At 42.0% G+C, this 22,554-nt stretch overlaps 1 protein-coding gene across 10 annotated transcripts; it reads right to left on the bottom strand.

Annotated features, from left to right (window-relative positions):
• Positions 1–790: 790 nt before the first annotated feature.
• Positions 791–22,130, bottom strand: LOC113056606 (kinesin light chain 1-like). 10 transcript variants are annotated; one of them, XM_026223369.1, is made up of 17 exons: positions 22,041–22,130; positions 18,976–19,243; positions 17,493–17,723; positions 16,619–16,697; positions 16,312–16,540; positions 16,140–16,227; positions 15,934–16,035; positions 15,663–15,836; positions 14,350–14,449; positions 14,140–14,192; positions 13,814–13,881; positions 13,356–13,464; positions 13,211–13,219; positions 10,345–10,488; positions 2,505–2,623; positions 2,233–2,290; positions 791–1,915 (listed from the first exon to the last, which is right to left on the bottom strand). In XM_026223369.1, exons 1-17 carry the CDS (start codon positions 22,118–22,120, stop codon positions 1,844–1,846), a joined length of 1,983 nt encoding a protein of 660 aa, XP_026079154.1. In that variant the 5' UTR covers positions 22,121–22,130; the 3' UTR covers positions 791–1,843. The 10 variants fall into 10 exon arrangements, with proteins under 10 accessions (XP_026079154.1, XP_026079156.1, XP_026079155.1 ...); XM_026223371.1 differs by having other exon boundaries at positions 10,372–10,488; XM_026223370.1 differs by lacking the exon at positions 13,211–13,219.
• Between the last annotated feature and the right edge of the window lie 424 nt (positions 22,131–22,554).

Genomic DNA, 22,554 nt, shown 5'->3' with positions numbered 1-22,554 from the left:
TGAAAAATTTGAATTATCGCACTTTTCAAGATATAGGGCAGAAAATGTATAGATCTATATAATTCATATATAATTTGATATAGTTACTATCACAAGAAGAGTGACGTTTTTCTCCAAAGGTCAGCATAATCACAAATGTGATATTGATTTTATACAACGTTTGTTCAATAAACAATAAGTTAAAATCAAGAGAATTACGTTTTAGACAACATATTCCCTGTTTCTGCTCTATTTCTAAAAAAAAAAAAAATCATCCCAAACACAGCCACTGTTCCGTCTCTGAGCAACCTGAGGGTGATTCGTTCCTGAATGAATCAACTGTTTAAATGATTCGGTTCAATCGCAATGACTCACTAATTAACAGTGACTCGCTGCCACCTGCTGGCGAATTTACCCTTTCATTCAGTAATTTCAGTTTTCAATGTTTTATGTTTAAGATATCAAAATATTATTGATTAATTTGTAACTGCAGGATAAAGTATTCCATGTCCCACAGAGCTGCATTGAACACATGTGTAAAAACATCTAAATAACACTTCAGATGCAGCTTCTGTTTTATATGCATTGCAAAGATCAGTTTTGTTGATACTGATTGCATTTGTTTGGTAACAGCACAAATGCAAATATTTTTACTTTATTAATAAGCAGATAATCATGAGACAGAGTCCATACTTTCTCCCAAGTTATATTCTCCACAATATTATTCCAATATTTCATTATGTAAGGAATTTTGATTTATTTACTTTCATCTACTATGACACATTTATAATAAAGAAACAATCTTGGACGGGGTGTAAAATTGGCACAATTTATTAGTGTCATGAAAAGATGATTTTCTCAACACATTTGAGCAGAAATAAATGGCAACAAGTAGATAAATCAGAATCATGATCTCAGTCTCATCCCAGCGGATTCATGACAACGCTTTGGCAAATATCTATGAATGATTTCAATAAACAGTGTGTATGGGTGTACATATCATCATCTGTATAAAACCAGCAGGATCCTCTGTTTCTAAAATACATTCACTACCTGAGAGAATCATCCCAAATATTTACATCAGCACATAATTCATATCTATATTCACATTCATATGTCAGCATGAGGTCCTGTGAGCTTCAGAGTGATTCAGTGTTTCATCTTTCAAGCTCTCGACTGAAACATTCATTCAACAAATGAACTGGAATGAACAGATATACACATAATATTTATCCAATAACCCATTTACTCCAAATATATATATTTATATGTAAACCCTGATACCATGATTAGTATTATTAAAGAAGACTGTAAAGACATCAGTATGGTGTGCATGCAGTGAATGAAGCGGAGTCTGTGTAAAGTAACAGGAAGAGATGACTGAACGTAACAGAGGTCAGAGGTCAGAGCTGTTATGTGTGACCTGAGCACTCACAGATTCTGACCCAGATCTGAGCTTTCTGTAGAAATACACATTCTACAGAGAGCTCAATATTCATGATAATATTGACCTTTAGACGCAGCATCAGTCTGAGCATTAAAACAGAAACACCACAGACTGTGTGACTGCGTGTGTGTGTGAGAGAGAGAGAGACTGTGTGTGTGTGTGTGTGTGTGAGAGAGCTCTGAAGACAAGCAGACGCTCGTGTGTGTGTGTGTGTGTGTGTGAGCTCTGAAGACAAGCAGACGCTCCGGCTCTGTGTATGATCAATCTCTAACAGCATCCATGTAAACACAGTTCAGTGTAGTGTAACTAAAGAGAAGCAGTTCCCTTCCACGTGCGTGCGTGTGTGTGTGTGTGTGTGAGTGTGTGCGTGTGTGTGTGTGTGTGTGAGACGAGCGCAGTGGTTCGTGGTGGTCCGGTTTAACTCCCGCTGTACAGATCCACGTTACTGGAGCTCAAGCCTCGAGTGTCTCGGAGCCGGCCGGACAGATTCTGAACAGAGAAGAACATTCTCAGCATCAAACATTAACCCTTCACATGAAAAAAGGTCATTGTAAGAATTCCCTTTTTGATTTTTGATTCTGTGGTAGAAACAAGCTTCCATGAATGAATAGATGTGATTTTAGGAGAAAAGCGTGGGTTGTGTGTGTTACAGTGATTTTACCACAGTAAGAGCAAAACATTTCTAAAATACAGTTATATGAATATGATCAAAGAGATCAGTGTTGAGAGTAAAGCTGAGTGCATTAATGATGATGCTGTAGAGAGAACAGTAGCAGTTGTTGATCTGACAGTGTCAGTATAGTTACCTGGAAGGACTCGTCTCCCGTCTTGTTCAGGAAGTTGAGTGAAGCGGCACGTTTCATTCTGAAGAGAAGAACACATGAGGAAACAACAACACATGAAACTGCAGAAGAGTGTGTGTGTGTGTGTGTGTGTTCATACTTGAGTGTGTGTGTGTGTGTCTGTGTGTGTGTGTGAGTGAGTGAGTGAGTGAGTGTGTGTGTGTGTGTCTGTGTGTGTGCGTGTAGTATAAGTGTGTGTTGTGCATTATATTAAGTGTGTGTGTGTGTGCTCATACTTGAGTGTGTCTGGAGGAGCGTTTCCCTGGAGTTTCTTCACCAGCATCTCACTGCTCCTGCGCAGAACATCTCTGAGACGACCGATAGAACCACTGCGCTGCAGAACACCACTGCCATCCTGCACACACACACACACACACACACACTTAATATAACGCACAACACACACTTATACTATACACACACACACACTTATACTACATACACACACTTAATATAACACACAACACACACACACTTATATTATACACACACACACACACACTTATATTACATACACACACACACACACACACACATGCTCATACTATATACACACACACACACACACACACTCACTCACTCACTCCAACTCACACACATTCACTCACTCACATACACATACACACACACACACACACACACACACACACACACAGGGGCGGATCTACCACCCCAGTTGGAAGCAACGAATTAAAGGTTATGGCCAATTTGAAAATTTATGAGCGTGAATCTTTCATGATTCGTGATCCCGCTCCAAACTCCCGAACTGACTCAAATGATTCGCGAACCCGCTACGAACTCCCGAACTGACTCAAATGATTCGCGATCCCGCTACGAACTCCCGAACTGACTCAAATGATTCGCGATCCCCAAACTGACTCAAATGATTCGCGATCCCGCTCCGAACTCCAGAACTGACTCAAATGATTCGCGAACCCGCTACGAATTCCCGAACTGATTCAAATGATTCGCGAACCCGCTCCGAACTCTCGAATTGATTCAAATCATTGGCGATCCCCAAACTGACTCAAATGATTCACGATCCCGCTACGAACTCCCGAACTGATTCAAATGAGTCGCGATCCCCAAACTGACTCAAATGATTCGCGATCCCGATACGAACTCCCGAACTGATTCAAATGAGTCGCGATCCCCAAACTGACTCAAATGATTCGCGATCCCGCTACGAACTCCCGAACTGATTCAAATGAGTCGCGATCCCCAAACTGACTCAAAAGATTCGCGATCCCGCTACGAACTCCCGAACTGATTCAAATGGGTCGCGATCCCCAAACTGACTCAAATGATTCGCGATCCCGATACGAACTCCCGAACTGATTCAAATGAGTCGCGATCCCCAAACTGACTCAAATGATTCGCGATCCCGCTACGAACTCCCGAACTGATTCAAATGAGTCGCGATCCCCAAACTGACTCAAAAGATTCGCGATCCCGCTACGAACTCCATCCCAGTTTGCTCCAAAAAAAAAAGTTGCTCCATTCTCCCATCCGCGCTCGCAACCGCTCGCACCTCATGTTTGCGGCTGAATGTTCATTGATGGATGAATCCAATCAAGCGAAGAGAAAAGAAAACTAAAAGTAAAAAAAAAACATTGGACTTGGACGAGTCTCAATTTAGGGACCGTCTCTAAAGTTACATGCGATATTGGTATACAATTTTCTAACGTCAGTAGCATTTGAAGAGAATGACTTATAGTCATAAAAACAACTGTAATTGTTCATGTAGGTGTCAGCTATGATTCACAATTGTATTAAATGTTTGATATTTATTAAAATAAACTGTAAATCATATGTAAATGATGCTACTCTTACACATGGGCTCAAACGCAAATTTGAAGCTCAATAGCATTTGAGAAGAAAGACTTGCAGTCATAAAACAATCGTAATCTGTTCATTTAGGTGTCAGCTACAATGCACACCTTATACTTTTTTAATATATATTAAAATAAAGATTAAATCATTTAGGTAAAAACGAGGCCCGTTTATCACTTTCAAGAACATTCCTTTCAAAGTTTTTAGTTTTTCAGGTTCCCTTACGAAAATTACCCATGGTTTTAACAATAACACCACAAATCATTGTTCTTGTAGCCATGGTAACTGCAAATTAACCATGGTTTTGTTACTTCAAATAATAATTTACAAAGTATTAATATACTGTAATATTTTTTTGTTGTTGTTGTTGCTATAAAAACAGACCTAAGCCATCAATAGCCTTTAAAATGACTTAAAATGCATTATATAAAAAAATAATGAGGCAATAATGATTGGTTAATAATAACACTGTTACAATACATAATGTAGGCAAATTCAAAATAAACAATGTTATGTACATGTTATTACAAATGGCATGTGATTGCTGCTGTTACACTTACAGGACGATCAAATCCTTGTTTAGGATACTGACCAAACATTTCATTCAATTATTCACTTCATCTTTCATTTTTGGACACCTTTTTGCTATAGATGACACAGCCTTTATAATTTCTTCAACAAAAAACGTGCACATCACAACCCTTACAGAAATAAACCATGGTTTTATCATAGTAAAACTGCTTAGTTTCCTTTTGCATGATTTCTGAATGCTTGAGAGTATAAAATAAATTAGAGTCATAATAAAGTTATAGCCACAGGTAAATGTCGAGAGCTACAATTGTGATTTGTAAATAATACAATTTATTCATTTAGTTTATTATTTGATTAAAGTTCTTATTCACCCCTATAGTAGATGTTTATTTCATCGTCATATTTGAGGAAGGGGGGCACAACAATACAATTCTGCTCAGGACACACATTCGGCCAGCAGCGGCCCTGAAGGTGTGCTCTACCACACACACACACACACACACACACACACACACACACACACACAAACTCACTCACTCACTCACTCACACACATACTTATACTACACACACACACACACACAAACTCACTCACTCACACACACAAACACACACACACATACTACACACACACACACACACAGAGTCACAGACACACACAAACACTCACACTCACAGTGTTTATCATGTTCAGGATCATGTGATCACCATCACTGCTTTAAAGGAACAGTCCACCCAAAAATCAACCAGACAGTTTCAGATGATTTTCATTATACAGACAGAACTACAGAAACTGAAACATTCTTCAGAAGATCTTCTTTAATGTTCCACAGAAGAAGGACAGTCATACCGGTCTGGAAGGAGTTAATATCATCATAATGATCATGTTTGGGTGAACAAACACTTTATAAAATCACCTCCTTCGTTAGAAAACATGAGTAAATGCAAAAAATATCCAGAAAACAGACTACTCAGATATACATTATTAAACTTTTATTATTTATTAAATAACATTCCCAGCACGTGACCTCGATATAGAAACAGCTCATCATTATTAAACATACACTGATACAGAACGATGAGAAACTGCAGAAATAAACGGCACACTGCAGTGGAGTAATACTTTCATATATATTTACTGTAGATCTACTCGCTACACAAACGCTCGTTAAAACAAAGATAAACCATCAATAAATACGCAGCAATCCACCACACAGCATAAACACGACCGTTATTAAGAGAAACGTTTGTTCATCTTGTTCTGCTTCATCATCATCATCATCACGTGTGTGTGTCTGGAATGAATCAAACGATCAAGGTTTGTGTAAATGGGTAATAACTGACCCACGGCACACATACACTATAGTGAACAGCACACGCGGTGATGTAGTACAGTCACATCAGCTGCTGCAACACATCTTTAAGGCTTTTATGAAGCGTGATCTGTGTTTTAGTTCTAGCTGCAGCTGTCGCCTCTGGCTTGCTTAGTTTGGGACAGATTGCATAACAAATATCTGAAACGTTCTGTCTCTCTGAATACTGACGCTGAATACTGTTCCCTTTGATAGTGAAATATAAACAGGAGCATCTGTCTCACCACTGCTGCTAAATGCACAAGATCAAAGAGCACTTCTCATTAGTGTAATTAGCTGATACATATGCAAGTCTGTTTATGCCACCAGATAAAAAAAACATAATTGCACATTTTTATCTCACCATTTACACATTTTTTCTTGCAATTATGATTTAGTTATTCTGAGTTTTTCACATTTCTAAGTTTGTTCGCAGTTTTGAGTGCATACATCTCAATTCTAAATTTAGCAATTTTCAGTTTGTTCGCAATTAGAATTTGTCTAACAATTCTGAGCTTATTTTGTAATTCGAAGTTTGTTTGCAATTATGAGTTAATATTTTAGAATTGTGAGATAAAAAGTGAGATAAAAAGTTGTAATAACCTTTTTAATTTCTTTATTTGTGTGGCAGAATGAAGCTTCCATAGGTTTTCGATATATAATTCACAGAACTGGAGTATATCCACTGCTAACTAATGCATCAAACCCACTGCAAGCATTAATGTGAACACTGTAAACGTAACTTTGACACTGGAGAACAAGAGATAAACACATCGCCTGAAGATAAAGCGTCTGTGACACTCGTCTTGTTTTGTTCGCGACATGAAATCATCATTTATTAAATACAACAAAAACCTAAAAAGTATCAAGAGCAAGAAACACTAAGGATTGTTCACCAGCAGAAGCTGCTCATACCCACAGACGGCAAAAAGAGCAAAACCATCAAATCCGAAGAATTAAGAGTTCAGTCTGGAAGTTCACACATCATCAGCGAGGCCACAATGAAACGACGGAAGATGAAAGTGTCGACATCGATTATCAACACATCAGAGATGAGAGAGAGAGAAGCAGGTGAAGAGCCCAAAGACAACATCACGTCAACCGAAGAAAGAACAGAAGAACAGGATTGAGGAGAGATGCGTCCCTCTGCTGCCCAGGATCAACGTCCAGAGGAAACTAACAAACACTGCCCTTCCTGTGTGAAGAGGAAGAAGATGAAGCAAACTCTGGATGGCTTTATGCCTGATGAAGAGAGAGAGACAGAGAAAGAGAGAGAGAGAGAGCGAGCACCATTAAGAGCAAAATCAAACACACGAGTGGCCTGTCTGTCTGTCTGTCTGTCTCAGTCTGTCTGTCTCTGTCTGTCTGTCTGTTTCTGTCCGTCTCTGTCTGTCTGTCCGTCTGTCTGTCTCTGTCTGTCTGTCTGTCTGTCTGTCTGTCTGTCTCTGTCTGTCTGTCTGTCTGTCTGTCTGTCTCAGTCTGTGTGTCCGTCTCTGTCTGTCTGTCTGTCTCAGTCTGTCTCAGTCTCTCTGTCTCTCTCTCTGTCTGTCTCTGTCTGTCTGTCTGTCTGTCTCTCTGTCTGTCTGTCTGTCTCTGTCTGTCTGTCTGTCTGTGTCTGTCTGTCTGTCTTAGTCTGTCTCAGTCTGTCTGTCTGTCTCAGTCTCTCTGTCTGTCTGTCTCAGTCTCTCTGTCTGTCTGTCTCTGTCTGTCTGTCTGTCTCAGTCTGTCTCAGTCTCTCTGTCTGTCTGTCTGTCTGTCTGTCTCAGTCTGTCTCAGTCTCTCTGTCTGTCTGTCTCCGTCTGTCTGTCTGTCTGTCTCAGTCTGTCTCAGTCTCTCTGTCTGTCTCTCTGTCTGTCTGTCTCTCTGTCTGTCTGTCTGTGTCAGTCTGTCTGTCTGTCTGTCTCAGTCTCTCTGTCTGTCTCTCTGTCTGTCTGTCTGTCCGTCTCTGTCTGTCTGTCTGTCTGTCTGTCTGTCTCAGTCTGTCTCAGTCTCTCTGTCTGTCTGTCTGTCTCAGTCTGTCTCAGTCTCTCTGTCTGTCTGTCTGTCTGTCTGTCTGTCTGTCTGTCTGTCTCTGTCTGTCTGTCCTTCTGTCTGTCTGTCTGTCTGTCTCAGTCTGTCTCAGTCTCTCTGTCTGTCTGTCTGTCTGTCTGTCTGTCTGTCTGTCTGTCTCTGTCTGTCTGTCTGTGTCTGTCTGTCTGTCTGTCTCTGTCTGTCTGTCTGTCTGTCTGTCTCTGTCTGTCTGTCTGTCTGTCTGTCTGTCTGTCTCAGTCTGTCTCTCAGTCTGTCTCTCTGTCTGTCTGTCTGTCCATCTCTGTCTGTCTGTCTGTCTGTCTGTCTCAGTCTGTCTCAGTCTCTCTGTCTGTCTCTGTCCGTCTCTGTCTGTCTGTCTGTCTGTCTCAATCTCTCTGTCTGTCTCAGTCTCTCTGTCTGTCTGTCTGTCTCTGTCCGTCTGTCTGTCTCTGTCCGTCTCTGTCTGTCTGTCTCTGTCCGTCTCTATCAGTCTCTCTGTCTTTCTCAGTCTGTCTGTCCTTCTGTCTGTCTGTCTGTCTCAGTCTGTCTCTGCCTGTCTGTCTGTCTGTTTGTCCGTCTCTCTGTCTGTCTGTCTGTCTGTAGTCTGACTCTGTCTTTCTGTCACATAGAAAACAGCTGTTTTACACTGGAATAATACGTCACTGTTTTTACTGTATTTTGGATCAAGTAAATGCAGCCCTGGTGAGCAGAAGAGATCTGTATGTGTTTGTATTTATACACATCTGCATGAGGTTCATTAGACTGGATGTTGAGTTCCTCTCTCTCTCTCTGATCTAATAGGTGCCGCTCATCGAGTGAAGGGAGGAGTACAATCCACTGAATCAGGAAAAACTGATCACAGCTGCGTTTCCCAAGAGCATCATAAACTGAATGTAGAGGCCTTCAGTTACTTCATCTACTCAGACTCGCAACGCTGTGGGAAAGGCTGCTGATTGGCTGATTGGTTGTCATGGCAACAGTTGCAGTGCCGTGGCTGGTTAGTGATGCTGAGGCACCGACTCATGCAGGTGCTATGATCACATGCACATACACACACACACACACTTCCTGTTTCCCTCCTGCATTTACACTGCAGTCCTACAGAGTGTGTGTGTCAGACACTGAACAATGGATCAGTCCACCTCAAGTGCTCCAGCAGAGAAAAACTCTGAGTTTCATCTGGCATCTGGTTCAGAGGACAGTGTAAAATGAACAGATGCAATGTAAGCATTACAAATTGACCACTAGATGGCCTCAGTGAACCTGCTGGAGTGACCTGAACACACTACACAACTCCAGCAAAAACACAAGTCTTGGGGATTTCTAATATCAATACACAAGGATAATTGCTCAAAATAAAAACAGAATAAAAAAAAGAAAACAATTCAAGCTACTAAGTCTGTTATCTTGAGATGGACTGAGATTCCACTGAAACAGAAACTCTAATGACGTCTGATGTGAGTCTTACATGCACTGCCTGACAAATCACAGAAACACACAAAATCACACACACACACATAAATACAGAATGCAAAAATGACTGCTTAGTGAGCTTTAGCTGTTAGTTGTGGTGTTTTTTTGTGCTTATTTTCCAGGTGAAATATATAAAGATCCTGAAAACAGGAGAAGCAGCGCTGCTTGTGGCATTCAAACTGCTTTTGTGTGTTTTTGACAGATTCTTTCACATGTTCTGACTAGTATCAAACACACAGTGACTGAAAGCTAGTCCATACAAGTCAGTGTTGGTTTTTGGGTGAACTGTTCCTTCCAGACTCTTTGTAAAGCATGAGATCTGATGATGATGATGATTATTATTTCCATTGCAGGCAGTGAGAGCTGCAGCAGTGCGGGTGTTAATGATCACACACATGAATGACATGCTGGGGCTTCACAAGCAGGATATGACATCACACTGAACATCCTGAACACAGAACACTCTTACAACTGGACCAGCGGGCTTCAGACTCCGCTATAGCTGCTATTAATGCTTTTATTTTCACATGTTCTTTTTTCAATTCAATTTTAGTTCATGTTTTAGTAATTTAGCTGGGGTTTTGTCTTTGTTGTTGTTGTTTTTAATACACTGTATGTCTGTGTGTTCAGAGATGCTCACACACACGTTCACACACACATAAGCAGCATGTTAAATCATGCCAGGACACACAATCAGCTCATGAAGACCGAGAACAAATCAGCCACTCAAAACCTGCCAGTCTTATTGTTTCACTAAACAGAAGCGGCTCATGAGAGTCATGTCTGTATGAAGGGGACTGTGCTGCTTCTCTGAGGGCAGGTGTTGAGGGCTGCTGGTCAGCGGTCAGTGTTTCTGTGCTGTGTGGATGTGTACTCACCCCGCTCCACTCTATGGCCATACTCACTTCATCACCGGCCTCAGAGCCGCTCTCGTACTTCACAGTGGACACACGGTCTCTGCTGCGCTGGCCGTCCTCCTTCAGGAGCTCCACCACACGTGTCTGAGTGACCGGATCCACACCCTGACCACAACACACATCACATCAGACTCACACTCACTGGGACTACATCAACATGCAGTACTGCTGACCAACAAACACTGAAACAAGCTTCAAAAACTCAAACTCTTTATATACAGAATATCTAAGAGCTTCTCTCTTAAAAGGACAAGGTTTAATTTACCTGCCCAACCTGGCAACCATTCGCACACACTCTCTCTCTCAGGAAAAGCTTTGATGATCCGAAAACATCGGCAACATAAAAGCTGCGATTATAAATCTCTATTGAGATCTTCTGATCAAATGAAGAGTTCCTTCACACCAATATTTAAGCTGTTCGCTGTAACTAATAAATCCTCACGTGATCTAAACTGTATTGTTTGCAACTGAGGCTGAATAAACACACAGAAGCACCTCTGGAATATTTTGAATCTTAGATTGTAGACATTGAGAGAAGCTTTTGAGTTTCACCAGCTTTTAAAATGTAGAGGGTGTGTGTTTATGTTTCGGATAATGACCCTGGAGCACAGTCATCAAGACTCATCCATCCTTCAGATGAGACGTTAAACCAAGGTCCTGACTCTCTGTGGTCATTAAAAATCTCAGGATTTCTTTCGAAAAGAGTAGAGGTGACCTCGGCATCCTGGCCAAATTCGCCCATTGGCCTCCGACCATCATGGCCTCCTAACAATCCCCATATCTGCTAATTGTCTTCATCATTCTGTCTCCTCTCCATCAGTAAGCTGGTGTGTGGTGGGCGTTCTGGCACAATATGGCTGCCGTTGCATCATCCAGGTGGACGCTGCGCACTGGTGGTGGATGAGGAGATACCAACTGACTATGTAATGCACTTTGAGTGCCTAGAGAAGCGCTATATAAATGTAAGGAATTATTATAATCAGTATCACAGGTATATTTGTAGCAATAGCCAACGATACATTGTATGGGTCAAAATTATCCATATTTCTTTTATGCAAAAATCAAGTGAGTGGAGGTCTAGAGTGAGCGGAGGACTAGAGTGAGCAGGGGTCTAGAGTGAGTGGAGGTCTAGAGTGAGTGGAGGTCTAGAGTGAGCAGGGGTCTAGAGTGAGCGGAGGTCTAGAGTGAGTGGAGGTCTAGAGTGAGCAGGGGTCTAGAGTGAGCGGAGGTCTAGAGTGAGTGGAGGTCTAGAGTGAGTGGAGGTCTAGAGTGAGCAGGGGTCTAGAGTGAGTGGAGGTCTAGAGTGACCGGAGGTCTAGAGTGAGCGGAGGTCTAGAGTGAGCGGAGGACTAGAGTGAGCGGAGGACTAGAGTGAGCCATGGCCTAGAGTGAGCGGAGGACTAGAGTGAGCGGAGGTCTAGAGTGAGCGGAGGACTAGAGTGAGCGGAGGTCTAGAGTGATTGGAGGCCTAGAGTGATTGGAGGTCTAGAGTGATTGGAGGCCTAGAGTGACCGGAGGACTAGAGTGAGCAGAGGACTAGAGTGAGCGGAGGTCTAGAGTGAGCGGAGGTCTAGAGTGAGCGGAGGTCTAGAGTGACCGGAGGACTAGAGTGAGCGGAGGTCTAGAGTGACCGGAGGTCTAGAGTGACCGGAGGACTAGAGTGAGCGGAGGTCTAGAGTGAGCGGAGGTCTAGAGTGAGCGGAGGTCTAGAGTGACCGGAGGACTAGAGTGAGCGGAGGTCTAGAGTGAGCGGAGGACTAGAGTGAGCGGAGGTCTAGAGTGAGTGGAGGTCTAGAGTGAGCGGAGGTCTAGAGTGAGCGGAGGTCTAGAGTGAGCGGAGGACTAGAGTGAGCGGAGGTCTAGAGTGAGCGGAGGTCTAGAGTGAGCGGAGGTCTAGAGTGAGTGGAGGTCTAGAGTGAGTGGAGGTCTAGAGTGAGCGGAGGACTAGAGTGACCGGAGGACTAGAGTGAGCGGAGGACTAGAGTGACCGGAGGACTAGAGTGAGCGGAGGTCTAGAGTGAGCGGAGGACTAGAGTGAGCGGAGGACTAGAGTGAGCGGAGGTCTAGAGTGAGCGGAGGTCTAGAGTGAGTGGAGGTCTAGAGTGAGCGGAGGACTAGAGTGAGCGGAGGACTAGAGTGAGCGGAGGTCTAGAGTGAGTGGAGGTCTAGAGTGAGTGGAGGACTAGAGTGAGCGGAGGACTAGAGTGAGTGGAGGTCTAGAGTGAGCGGAGGACTAGAGTGACCGGAGGACTAGAGTGAGCGGAGGTCTAGAGTGAGTGGAGGTCTAGAGTGAGTGGAGGACTAGAGTGAGCGGAGGTCTAGAGTGAGCGGAGGTCTAGAGTGAGCGGAGGTCTAGAGTGACCGGAGGACTAGAGTGAGCGGAGGTCTAGAGTGACCGGAGGTCTAGAGTGACCGGAGGTCTAGAGTGACCGGAGGACTAGAGTGAGCGGAGGTCTAGAGTGAGCGGAGGTCTAGAGTGAGCTGAGGCCTAGAGTGAGCTGAGGTCTGGAGTGAGCAGAGGCCGGCTTGAGAATGATAATTTTCTCAATATTTAGATTTTTTTCTCCCTCAAGTTCCCAGATTTTCAAATAGTTTTATCTCAGACAAATATTATTCTCCTAACAAACCAGACATCAATGGAAAGATTATTTATTCAGCTTTCAGGTGATGTATACATCTCAAATTCAAAGAATTTACCCTTATGACTGGTTTTGTGCTCCAGGGTCACATCTAATAAATCAGGACAGTAGATAAGCTCAAATAAAGCATGCAATGGAGTGGCAACACACAAGCATCATCACTAATAAACATCTTCAGAAAGACTCACAGAGCTGATCTGGATCCAGAGAGGAGCAAAAACAAAGAGATAAAAGAAAGAACATGAAACCACAGTCATTCATTCATTCACACACACACACACTCTCTCTCTCTCTCTCACACACTCTCTCTCTCTCTCACACACACACACACACCTGTTTGCGTGATCTGACGGCACACTCCTCCAGTGTCTCCGCTGCCTCCATCTTGCCCTGTCTGCGGTACAGAGCTCCCAGGTTCCTCAGCGTGGTGTTGACCGTCGGGCTGCACACACACATCAGCTCTTCAGACTGACTCATTCACTCTGTCTGGACAAGCTCACTGTTTTTACAGACGCATTGATGTGATTATTCTCTATCAATGTTTAGAAGAGTCAGCAGGAGACACCAGACCCTGATAAATCTTAGTCTGACCATGAAAATGAACGTATACTGACCTGAGAAAAATTACATTAACATCAGCACACCAGATTCACAAACACATCATCACTGATCAAATCTGCTTCCAAAAAAGGACTGATACCTTTTGTGATTCAGTCCTAATTCATTCAGACAGTGTGTGTCTGCTGTTTGCTGCCTGTGTGAGTGTGTGTGTGTGTTTGAATGTGTGTTACCTGTTGACTTTACAGGCTTTGTACCACCCTCCGTATTCACCGTACGGCGTGTTGTCCCTGTGTTTCCCCTGAACATCATCAGATATACACAGAGTGAGACACTAGATCAACACACACACACACACACACACACAGAGTGAGAGAGAGTAGATCAACACACACACACACACACACACACACACAGAGTGAGAGACAGTAGATCAACACACACACACACACACACACAGAGTGAGAGACAGTAGATCAACACACACACACACACACACACACACACACTCTCTCTCTCTTTCTCTCTCTCTCTCACACACACACACACACACACACACCTTGCTCATCTCCTCTCTCTCTTCCGCGTGCATCCAGATGGGCTTGTTTTCAGCTGGAAATAGACACACAGGTGACATCATTAATACCCATGATGCTCTCTGATCATTTAGACACTCATTAAATCAAGTCTGATCCATAACCACTAGATTCTAGAAGCACAATAATTGATAGTGAAATACAGAAGTGAATGTAATCATGTTTTCTCTCACCGTCCACAGATCCGAAGTCCTTCTCGTGAGCGCGGGTCAGAATCTCCTTGTACAGAACCTCGGCTTCTTTATATTTGCCTTGTTTGAGGAAGCAGGAGGCCTGAGGAGAGACGAGAGCGTTCACTGCTGATGAAGATCACTCAACAGGGACAGATGGAGCGTGTGTGTGTGTGTGTGTGTTTGTGTGTGTGTGTGTGTGTGTTCTTGAGTTGAGAACGGTTTCTGTCAGACGCGTCCGATTCGTGAACCGAGGAGCTGATGATACTGCGCATGTGTGATTCAGCGTGAAGCAGACCGACACACAGAGCATCTGAACTGAACTGATTCTTTTGGTGATTGATTCTGAACTGATTCTGTGCTAGTGTTATGAGCGCGGGTAAACCGAAGGCTTGAATCATCGCCAACGACGCCATTACGTCGAGTGCAAAAGAACCGGTGAACCATTTTCTCCAACCGGTTTATTGAATCGAACTACTGATGATCCGAACACCGATGCGACCGGTTCTTCACTCGTGAACGAGTCAGTCTGTTCGTTATCTGGCTCGGCTCGGTGTTCATCTCACAGCAGTTCAGTCAGTGTACTGTTTGAGTAAATGAATTACTCCGGGATATTGGTTTGTTTGAACTCAGAGGGAGTGTCAGACACATTAAAAAAGTTAACAACTTAAATCATTTGTGGATGAAATGCGAACCGTTTAAAATGATTCAGTTCGATTTGGTGAACTGGTTCATAAAGATCCGGTTACATCGAATGATTCATTCGCGAACCAGATATCACAAACTGCTTTCTTTGGACCCTCTCACAACAGACACGGAAGAGAAGACAATACTGAATAAAGTCGTAGTTTTTGCTATTTTTGGACCAAAATGTATTTTTGATTCTTCAAAATATTCTAACGGACCCTCTGATGTCACATGGACTACTTTGATGATGTTTTTCTTACCTTTCTGGACATGGACAGTAGACCGTACACACAGCTTCAATGGAGGGACTGAGAGCTCTCGGACTAAACCTAAAATATCTTAATCTGTGTTCCAAAGATAAACGGAGGTCTCACGGGTTTGGAACGACATGAGGGTGAGTTATTAATGACATAATTTTCATATTCGGGTGAACTAACCCTTTAATCATTTGAATGCACTCTTTCTTCTTAATCGTTATATAACACACAGGAAGTCGAGCCGCACACACACGACAGACGCTCTGATGAGATCTGCTCATATTTGCATGATGAGGGTAAAATGCAAAAGCAGCCGTTTATCAAGCGTGTGTTTAAACCGTCTGCAGAAGCACCGTCCTCACACACACTCACCAGGTTGTTCTTGGTTTTGGCCACGTTGGGGTCGTCCAGGCCGAGCTGACGCTCGTAGATCTCCAGCGCTCTGCAGTAATAATACTCCACCTCCTCATACTTGCCCTGATTCTGACACAACAGCGCCAGGTTATTCAGCTGCTTCGCCACGTCAGGATGATCCTTCCCCAGCACCTGACACACACACACACACACACACACATTGTGCTGCTCGGTCAGTTATCTCTCATCTCACACGGCAGAGATCTCAGTGTTCGTCATGAGCACTGACCTTCTCTCGGATCTCCAGCGCTCGTTTACACAGCGGCTCGGCCTCCTTATACTTGCCTCTCTTCCCGTACAGCACTGCCAGATTATTGAGAGTGGCTGCAACCTGGAACACAAGAGCAGAAAACACATCACATGACCACCACCATCAACCCTGACCTAACGAGACACACTTCATGAGTCTGAGCAGATCAAACACAGAAGACTTACAGCAGGATGGTCTCTGCCCAGGGTTTTCTCTCTGATGGAGAGAGCGTCGTTCAGCAGGTGAGCCGCCTCTTTATATTTGTTCTGATCCCTGAGACACACACACACACACACAGATGAAGTCAGCACACGAGGGTGATACTGTGGTGAATCACTGTAATGATCTCCCTCTCACCTGTACACGAGTGCCAGGATGTTGAGCATGGTGGCCACGTCGGGGTGGTCGTGTCCCGAGGTTTTCTCCAGATCCTCCAGAGCCTGTTTGCAGAGCGGCACGGCCACCTCGTAGCGGCCCTGAGACGCGTACTGGATCACCAGGTTATGAAGCGTCCGCAGCCGCGCCGGGATCTCGTAGCCGCCCTGCTGCGCCGCCGCCACCGCCGCACTGTTGTGCTGGTGCTGCACTGCAGAGGTCAGAGGTCAGAGGTCAGAGCAGAGCTACAGACACACACATGAGAGAAGCAGCAGTGATGTTCACTTACTTCCTTGAGTGTGTTCCTCCTCATCGTTAGGAAAGAGATCGTCCAGAGAGTCCTTGGGCGGCTCACCGTCCTTCTCCTCCTGGACACACAGACAGAGAGAGAGACACACACACACACACACACACACAGACAGAGAGAGAGACACACACACACACACACAGACAGAGAGAGAGAGAGAGAGAGAGAGACTCATGTTGTTCATGTTGTGCTCAGATGTGCTGGAAAGACTGTAATTATGAGCTCTAGACCTGTACAAACTCTAAAAACCACAGCTCTGGGATAAAACAACATCATTAATCTTTGCAGAAGGTCATCATTACAGGATGGAAACAGCATGAAAGAAGCTCGTTCACTGGATACTTGGATTAAAACCACTAGAAAGACTTCAGAAGGACACACTTTCTGTCTCTGAGCTGAAAACTACACCAACTCCAGCATCTATTAGAGCACACACAACCGTGCAAGATATATTTACAGAGTTTATCAATATATTTTTATGTTGTCTAATAAAAATCTAATTGTGCAATATGATTATTAATCTTTCATAATGTTAATAAAATAAAATAATAAATTTTTGTTTGTTAGTCTGCAGTTCATTAACTCATGTTAACAAATACAACTGAGTGATTTTAAGAGTGAATGTTGTAATAAAGATTAAGATTAGCAGTTCAGAATATTTGTTGGTTGTCTATTCATGTTGACTATTTTATTTAAAGAATTTAAACAAACAAGCCCTTATTGTAATCTTCGACTGAGCACGAACAGCATTAATTCTTCCTCAGCTCTATTAATCGTGACTAAAGCGTGTCTCCTGTCAGTATCCTCTGCTCCAGACTCAGTGTGTGTTCATCAGACGCTCTCGCTCGCATCTCACCGAAGGAGACACGTCCTCGTCGTACTTCTTGAGCTGGTTCATGAACTCCAGGTGTTTCTTCTCCTCCTCCAGCTGTGCCACGCTCTGCTCGCTCTTCTGCAGCTTCTGCTGTGTGTTCGCCAGCTCGTCTCGAAGCCACTGGTTCTCCTGACAGAGACGCCTCACCTGAGCACGCAGCTTCTGCTTCTCCGACTCCACCGCGTTCAGATGATTGGAGAGAGCCATCATCACCTGCTCACACACACACACGGTCAGACGCACAAGGTCAAACACACACACACACACACACACGGTCACATGACTGCAGGTCACCCGTCAAACACTGTGACACACATATATATGTATAGATGTGTGTTGGTGGTATTTAAATGTATTGTCAGACCAGTAGGGCTGTAAAATCACAATGAATCACTTTCAAAATAAAAGTCTGTGCTTACATAATATATGATTGTTTATGTATATATAAATATACAATGTATATCTGTCCCTGCAGCACAGAAGCAGTCATCAGTATCACAGGTATATTTGTAGAAATAGACAACAACACATTGTATGAGTCACAATTATACTTTTCTCATTAGGCATTTACACTAAAGACTTTGACACTTTGGTTCACTTTTTTAAGGGTCAAATTTGATTTATTTATATTATATGTAAATATAAATATGCATTACACATATTTTTAAAATTCATACGTTTGTGTACACACACCAAAAATATGTATTTTTATTTTGTAAGCTATTAATTTTGATTAATCTTTTTTTCTTTAATTCTTTTTTTACTTTAGCGTCTATTATACGACAGATACAAACTTTTTATTAAATTCCACTGTGATTATTTTAAAAGATTATTAAAACATTTGACATAAAAATATAAAACGTTTTTTTTTTCTTTGGTTATAAAATAAACCGTTTGTGATAGAAAAATGTATGAACTTTACAATATTGAACATATATGTAATGAAACCATATATTTAATTACAAAATATATTCTATTTATACAAGTACTTTGAGAGCGACATGTCAATCACAGTGCTTCATGGGAGTGGGTGGAGCTAAAGAGTTATTTTGTTGCAGTCTGCTTCATCTGTCTGCAGAATCATGGGTAATGTAGTTTCAGCTGTTAAATGCGAATATTAAAAATAAATTGAAATAAAGTGCACTAATGCTTTAACAACAGCTTATTCTATTGATGAACTACCTCATGTCTCACAGCAGGTCTGCTTTTAATGGTTAATAAGCTATTAATCTCCCTGCTCCTGGAACTTACTTCCTTCTGGAACAAACTGTTGTTCTCAATAGAGAATAAAAGTGGGAGGAGCTACTGCTTGTTTGCAGCAAAATGATTGGATCAGAACTGAGAGACAGCTGCGTCAGATGAACATGAAGGTGGATTCAGAAATGAGTGTGGTATTATGTTCTGATGAAAGATTGTGAAGAGAAACAGTTCTGAGTACAGCGTGACCCGGAGGGTGACCTCTGACCTGAGCCTCGCCCAGCCCCAGCTCGATCATCTCCACAGATCTCCTGAGCAGGCTGGACTTCTCGTGCACCACGCTGGCCTCCTCGTCCTTCTTCAGGCACTTGATGGTCTCCAGGAGGCTGTGCAGGATGGAGTTGTGCTCGTTCTTCAGCGCCTCCAGACCCTGGATCACCAGCTTGGTGTTGGAGATGATCTCCTCCTGCGACAGCTTCTCCAGCTTCTCATCACGAGGAGACAGCATCGTGGACATGATCCAGCAGACCAGCGTCCTGAGAACAGAAGGAGGAAGAGTTACTACTCGACTGATCTCATGATCTTAAGAAAGAGCCTATGCTACACGAGTTCCTCTCAATAATGAAGTAAACACAACTAAAACTGACAGCGGTGGGAAAGCAGCGGTTAAGAAAGCATCTGATCAGTTCGGTGCAGCCATGTCACGTACATTTATACAGTACTTTATCCAATAGATAGCCTTAAATCAAGCTGTAATAGAGCAGCTCTCCAGCGGGAAGCGAGATAATGATCAAATCTTTTCATTAGTGGGAAAAAAACAACACCTAATTAAAGCAATAGTTTGTTTTGCAGAAATCAAAGCTTGATCTATTTTGGGATTGTTTTAATGTTTTAAGAAAGATTATTTTGTGAATAAAACAATCAAAATCAGTCAAGAATTGACACCAGAAGCATGTCAAAGTCTCTTAAAGCATCTGTCCTAATGGAGGAGGTCATTGAGAGACGCTCGCTCCGTCTCAAGCTCTACTGAGCGTCAGATGTGATTGTGTAATCATCTTTATCATGATTAAGGACAGGAAGACAGAAGAGATGTTGACTACTCATTCTCTCATCAGATATGGCTTCCGTCGCACTGATGTTTCCTCACACACACGAGCTGATGATCATCAGGACAGTAACACACTGAATAAACCCCTAAAAGAACTTTGGTTCAGTTTGACGAGTGCTGAATTACTCCAGTGTTGTTTTAATCCCTGCATAATCAACTTCAGTGTGTGAAATATAACTCAAAATCTCAGTTTCCCCTCAGTGGAGATATACAGTTGTTTTAAACATGAAACATGCTTTATATTAAGCTCTTCAAAGTAAATTATTAAGATATTATAGATTTTGCTCTACTGTTCAGCATCCAGTATGCAGTATGAAGCAGTAACATACTTAATTTCAATCCAGAATCAGAGTTTATTCAGTAACACAGTTTACATTAGTTTAACAGTTTAGTTAAAAATTAAAAAACAGATGCAAGTTTATGTCATCATGATTCCTCTGCTGACTGAAAATGGACCAAACTGTGAACGAACCGAATCAGTAATACTGTGTGTGACATTCATCTACACATGAACATCAGAAACACACACACACACACTAACACTCTCTCTCTCTCTCTCACACACACACACACACACAGAACTGGAGTGACTGGTCAGGCGAGCGCAGGACACACCCAGTCATGATTACAGTAACAGACCTGTACAGTCTAACTGTGTAACTCACCTATAAACACTAATTATGATTTATCAGACAATCAAACTAAATGCAGCTTTCATAATTCTTCTGTTTGAGAACGAGATGAACCTCTTCACATATAGATTACCTTCAGTTCAAAATGGAAAATCACAGAATAATATGTGTGTGTGTGTATTCTAGATGTTTTTTACTAGATAGATTTGTAGTTAAATGTAGATTAGTTATAATTTTTGTATATAGACAAAAATTATAATTAGTTATATCAATAAAGTTACACAGACATTATTTATAATATACTACTACGTCATCTTACATTTCATACAGTTGACTGTTGATCAATATAATGCAGGGCTACAACTCCATAAATGCAGTTATGCCGAAAAATTCAAGATATTGATGAAAAATGGCCCGTATGTGTTTTTCCCCATATTTATAACACACGAGGGCGGTGATATTACATTATGTATCATCACGAGTTAACATGTGATTTATACAACAGTTCAGTAAATGAGAAGTTGATAGTGTCATATTTTATTATGTGTTTTTGCCCAATTTCGCAAAGAATATATTGCCTTTAAAGCCCAAGCGTCTACGAGCAACACCGCGATGTTCAGTTTCTGAATGAACCGAGTTAATCAATGATTCAAAGATCCGTTCATACAGAGAGCCGTTTACTTCATTCCTGAATGAATCAGCTGTTTGAAAGAATCATTTCCCGCCACCTGCTGGAAGATTTAGTTTCTTATTTAGAGTATAATTTTATTATTAATAATAATAATAATAATAAACATTAAAGGGATATTTCACCCAATAATAATAATAATTCTGTCATCATGTCCCTCATGTCGTTTCAAACCTTTCTTTAGTGGAACATAGCGGAAGGTATTTCAAACGACTACAGAACTCTTAAAGGGACAGGAGTATTTTGATCACCAGTGACTTTCTCTCCAAAACTGAGATGATCTTAAATTATCTTCTATCATGTTTCATAATTTATAACAGCCCGTTATGATAGCCTAAATATTTATCTGTAAAACATTTTATGCTGAATCAAATAAAATATTTCTAAAGCTACAATTTGTAATGTCTGCTTGATACTTTCTCATTTAACACCAAAATATATTTGTTATTACTTGTAATCTTGTGTATATTTTCAGAAATTTATTTTTGTGATTAATTCGATTTATTTATAGAAACATCATGTAATTAATTAAATTAAAATGTAATTGACTGACAGCCCTAATATATATATATATATATATATATAAACACTCTCACACACACACACAGTGTCTAAATCGAAACCCTAGATAGACAGCACACAGGCGTGTTTTAAGTGTATAAGGATCACAAATGCGGTCTAGATGTGAAGAACACTATATTTCGAGTGTGTGAGGCTCATGAATGCAGCACACACACACACACACACACAGACAGACACACACACACACACACACACGCACAGACCAAAAACTCCTATGATTACTCACAGACCGTCAAACGCGCTTTATCAACAAACACACATCTGGAACAGAATAAACACACTTGTGTAACACACACACACACACGAGCGCGAGGAACACACACCTGGAATCGTCGCTTTTGTCAGGATTCGCTCGGCGCCCCTTTAATTCCAAGATGTCCTCTGTGGATGTGACACTGCGCATGCGAACACGAGCGGCCGCGTCGGTAGAAATGACGTCACTCCTCAGGCGGTGTCCTCAGATGGGCGTGGCTTTCATCTCTGACACAAGACAAAACCCTCTGAAAATAATATTCACTGTTTCTTTATTATATATATTAATATATATATAGATTATTATTTTTTTTTTTTTCAGAATCGCGAGATATAAATGTGGAATTGTGTTGGGGGGGAGGGGCTTCTGATAAAATAATATATTTTAATTTGGGCGGAGATAACGTCTTCAGAACTGAGGTTATCTTACAGTTATGAATAAACATTATTCCAGTGTTCAAACTTAACTGCTCTAACCCTAACCCTAACCCTGCATTGCAGTCACAGATCGAAAAATAATAAGCAAAGATCTAATATTTAAAAACACATGTAAAATAATAACGCACAAAACCGAAAAACAAATGC

Source organism: Carassius auratus, chromosome 38 (genome assembly GCF_003368295.1).
Source record: "Carassius auratus strain Wakin chromosome 38, ASM336829v1, whole genome shotgun sequence".
Taxonomy (NCBI): domain Eukaryota; kingdom Metazoa; phylum Chordata; class Actinopteri; order Cypriniformes; family Cyprinidae; genus Carassius; species Carassius auratus.
Note: the sequence above shows the minus strand (reverse complement) of the source record. Positions and strands in the feature narration are given on the sequence as shown.

Bases quoted from the DNA above. Each gene is read 5' to 3' on its own strand.
- LOC113056606 (XM_026223369.1), bottom strand. From the start codon at position 22,120: ATGCGCAGTGTCACATCCACAGAGGACATCTTGGAATTAAAGGGGCGC. The intron at 19,244-22,040 runs GTGTGTGTTCCT...TTCTGTTCTCAG, and splicing joins GACAAAAGCGACGATTCCAG to GACGCTGGTCTGCTGGATCA. The intron at 16,036-16,139 runs GTAAGTCTTCTG...CTTGTGTTCCAG, and splicing joins TGGGCAGAGACCATCCTGCT to GTTGCAGCCACTCTCAATAA.